At 40.5% G+C, this 3,794-nt stretch overlaps 2 protein-coding genes across 2 annotated transcripts; both read left to right on the top strand.

Annotated features, from left to right (window-relative positions):
• Positions 1-300: 300 nt before the first annotated feature.
• On the top strand, positions 301-2,064 carry LOC138863500 (uncharacterized). Its single transcript, XM_070127653.1, has one exon. The coding sequence runs from the start codon at positions 301-303 to the stop codon at positions 2,062-2,064; it is 1,764 nt and encodes a 587-aa protein (XP_069983754.1).
• A 30-nt stretch (positions 2,065-2,094) lies between these two features.
• LOC138863499 (uncharacterized) lies at positions 2,095-3,302 on the top strand. The gene is made up of 3 exons (XM_070127652.1): positions 2,095-2,284; positions 2,463-2,975; positions 3,127-3,302. Exons 1-3 carry the CDS (start codon positions 2,095-2,097, stop codon positions 3,300-3,302), a joined length of 879 nt encoding a protein of 292 aa, XP_069983753.1.
• The last annotated feature ends 492 nt before the right edge of the window (positions 3,303-3,794 follow it).

Here is a 3,794-nt window from a genome sequence, read left to right as displayed (position 1 = left end):
AGTTGCGGGAAGGTTTCCCCTTCATGGTTTGCCGTCCTTGGGGCCCGGAGGTGAATCTCTGAAATAGGTTGGACTTCAGGTAGGGTGTGGTGTATCTTCTTGAGGGGAAGATTACTCTTCTGGAAGTCCTGGTATTGACGTCATGTCGGTGAGTTCGGCCTGTTGAGGCCACTTTTGTTTTGTTGCTAGGTGCGAGGAAGAACTCCTCTAGTATTGATTAAACGTGTATTAGTAATTTTTGAGTCGGTCGGTCAATAGTGATTCTTTTTAGTTTTAGACATTCTTGATTCTGTAATAATAATGGCAGATCTTAATTTTGATGTTTTAAAAGCTCAGGCTGAGGAACTTGGCCTTAAAGGAAATGATATTGCTCAGTATGTCATCAGTCAACAGACACTTGCACGGGAGGAGAGAGCAAAAGAAAGAGAATTTCAGAAAGAGCAATTAGAGGCAGAGAAAGAGAGAGTTAAACTGGAACATGAGCTTCAGATGGTTCGGTTAAACAATTCTGATAGTTCATTAAATCCTGTATTTTTTTATGGCGCTTCACGCCCTAGTTTACCAGTCTTTAAAGATGGAGAAGACATCACTTCATACTTAATTAGATTTGAGCGCATTGCTAACTTGTTAAATTTTAAAGAAGAAACTTATGCTATCAGATTGGGAAGTTTATTAACAAGAAAGGCTGTTGATATATACACCTCACTGCCTCCAGAAACAACAGCCGATTACCAGTTATTAAAGAAAGCTCTCTTAAGGGCTTATAGTAAAACTCCCGCCAGTTACAGGAATGATTTTAGGACTGCTAAAATAAAAAGTGGTGAAACATATGAACAGTTTGCTATCAGGCTTGGACGATTGTTTGACTATTGGGTCGATTCGCATAATATCACCAAAGATTATGCATCTCTTCGTGATTTTATGTTGTTAGATCAACTAATGTCTTCTATCTCCCCAGATCTGCGTGTTTTTGTAAAGGAGCATAACGTCTCCTCCTTAGCTGATGCGGTAAGCCTGTCAGATAATTGGTCATTTGCTCATAGTGCTTACCCCAGGTCATATCAATCATCTGAACAAGGTAAGAGAAGTGTGGCTCCGAAGCCCCAAACTCCAGTCCAATCAGCTCTTAGAAGGGATTTTTCTTCTGTTAAATGTCATGGGTGTGGTGATATTGGACATATTAGATCTCGCTGTCCTAAAAATCCCCTAGCGTACAAGCAATATCACCCAATTCCAACTCACAAAGTCGGATTTTGTCTATATGACAGGGAAAATTCAAAGTTCATGACAGCTGGTACAGTGAATGGGGCTTGGGTATCCACAGTTCTCAGAGATACGGGGTGCACATGTGTTATTGTATCTCACAAGGTGTTACCAGATGTTGATCTTTCTAGGGCTGATCTGGTGGGGATCGAAGATTATTTAGGCCGGGTGGATTACTTCCCCAAAACTAAATGCTACCTGAATTGTCCCTATTTTAAAGGTTGGATTGATGTGGTGCGAGCACCAATTAAATTCTGTAGCGTCCTGATTGGAAATGTACCAGGGGTATATAGTCCCAAATTATCTCCAGATTCTGAGGTAACTGAACGTTCAAATGTCCCTCTTGATTATTCCTGTGCCATTCAGACTAGATCCTCCAAAGTAAAAAGGGTTCACCCTTTAGTGTTGCCGGAGATCGATCCTCTTAAAGTAACTCCTGAAGACTTTGCAAAATTGCAGGCAGAATGTCATTCTCTCACTAAATTTTGGGAAAAAGTAAAGTCTAAAGAACATGATAAGATGCGTGATGGTACGGTATTTAAGTTTGAGCAAATAAATGGTTTGCTGTACCGTACATGTGTTGCTTCAAAGCACTGTGAAAGAGTTGGTAAATCTTCTCTGGTAGTACCCAGTAAATGTAGAGCAATCATTCTCGCAGTAGGTCATGAGAGCCCCTTAGCCGGTCATTTCTCCCATCGGAAATCAGAAATGCGTATTAGGGACCATTTCTATTCGCCAAACATGGGAGCTGAAATCCGAGACTTTTGTAAGTCTTGCGACGTGTCAAAGGATGTCAAGTAGAGGTAGGTAAGACCTGTGCCATTAAAACCCATGCCCATTTTAACGGAGCCTTTCTCTCATATCTCCATTGACTTGGTAGGACCGATTTCTCCATCTGAGGGTCACCGTTACATTTTAACTTTGATAGATTTTGCGACCGGGTTCCCAGAAGCATTGCCTCTCAAAGAGATAGATTTAATATCTGCAGCTGAAGCCCTTATGGTGATTTTTTCAAGGGTCGGTATTCCTCGGGAAATTTTGTCTGATCGAGGAAGGCAATTTGTTTCTCAACTAATGGGCGAACTGCATAAATTATTGGGTGTAAAGCCACTTTTTACAACTCCCTATCATCCTAGTGGGAATGGAAGGGTGGAAAGGTTTCATGCAACACTAAAAGCCTCCTTAAGGAAATTGTGTAGTGACAAACCATGAGAATGGCACCGTTATCTTGTCCCCACATTATTCGCTACGCGAGAGATTCCTGGCGATCGAACTGGGTTTTCTGCTACTTTATGGACGGACAGTCCGGGGACCTCTTTCAGTCTTAAGGGCCTTGTGGGAAGACACAACCATTAAAGATGATGTTAGATCTTCCTTTCAATATGTGATTGAATTGAAAGACAAGCTGGAGGAGTGTGCTAAAATTGCAGCTCAAAATGCTGAGATTAGTTCCTCTAAATTCAAATCTTATTTTGACTTGAAATCTCAGGATAGGAAGTTTAGTCCAGGTGAGGAAGTTCTTGTTCTCCTCCCTGATAACCAAAACAAGTTGCTCATGTCTTGGAGTGGCCCTTATACTGTTCTGGAATGTCGAAATAAGATGAATTATCTTATCGATGAAGGTGGAAAACAGAAGTTGCTTCATGCTAACCTTCTTAAGAAGTATCATAGGAGAGCAACAACTTCCCAACCTAATGTTATGGACGAGGAAAGTAAGATAGATGCTGAGATGAACCCACAAATAGTCCAGAATTGTATTCTTGAAGATACTGAATTGAGCGATAGCATTTTCCTCTAATTTCTGATGGAGAAGAGCCCATCTTGCCTGAGAGTGATCAACTGAGATTTGTTCAGACCTTTCAGCAGAACAGAAATCAGATATTGATTCAGTAATTGCAGAGTTTGGAAAGGTATTTTCATTAACTCCATGTTGCACAAACACCCCTAAATTTGATAGAATTGAGATCTTTTGGAATATTGTCGGATGCCTTTTGGATTGGTGTAAAATTGTTAGCCTTGGAATAAGAGAAAATGGCTAGGATTTTAGGGCTGACTGTTAATAAGTATGTCCTGAGGTTATTATGGAAAATTATTTGTTTCTCATTACAAAAGTAAAAAGTTCCTTTGTTATATGTATCTATCTGTTAGATAGATACTTGTTGGGGGAGCCGTGTGAAGAAATTCGGCTATTTTGTTTATTTTCCTAATTTGTTTCGCTCGCCTGTGTATGTGGCGAACGAAATCCTTTGTTCGAATCTGTGTTCGAATCAAGGTTCGCTCGGGAACCTTCGGTGTAGGGTTGTGGGCACGGGAGGTCCTCACTCAACCCGACCATTGCCGTAAGGTGAGGTGTTTTCCCCCGTCCTATTTTTTGTAATTTTATTATTATTTTTATTATTTGAGACGGTTGTTCAGAGAATATAAACAGATGTATTCTTCAACACAGGCTGGAGAACCTACTGCTGTCAAGGGCCAGGCACAGAGGCTTCTATTTATTTAATCAACTTTATTTATTAATCGAAAACTCAAGT

Source organism: Penaeus vannamei, chromosome 12 (genome assembly GCF_042767895.1).
Source record: "Penaeus vannamei isolate JL-2024 chromosome 12, ASM4276789v1, whole genome shotgun sequence".
NCBI classification, from domain to species: domain Eukaryota; kingdom Metazoa; phylum Arthropoda; class Malacostraca; order Decapoda; family Penaeidae; genus Penaeus; species Penaeus vannamei.
The sequence above is the reverse complement of the archived record's forward strand: the minus strand, read 5'-3'. Positions and strand labels throughout refer to the sequence as shown.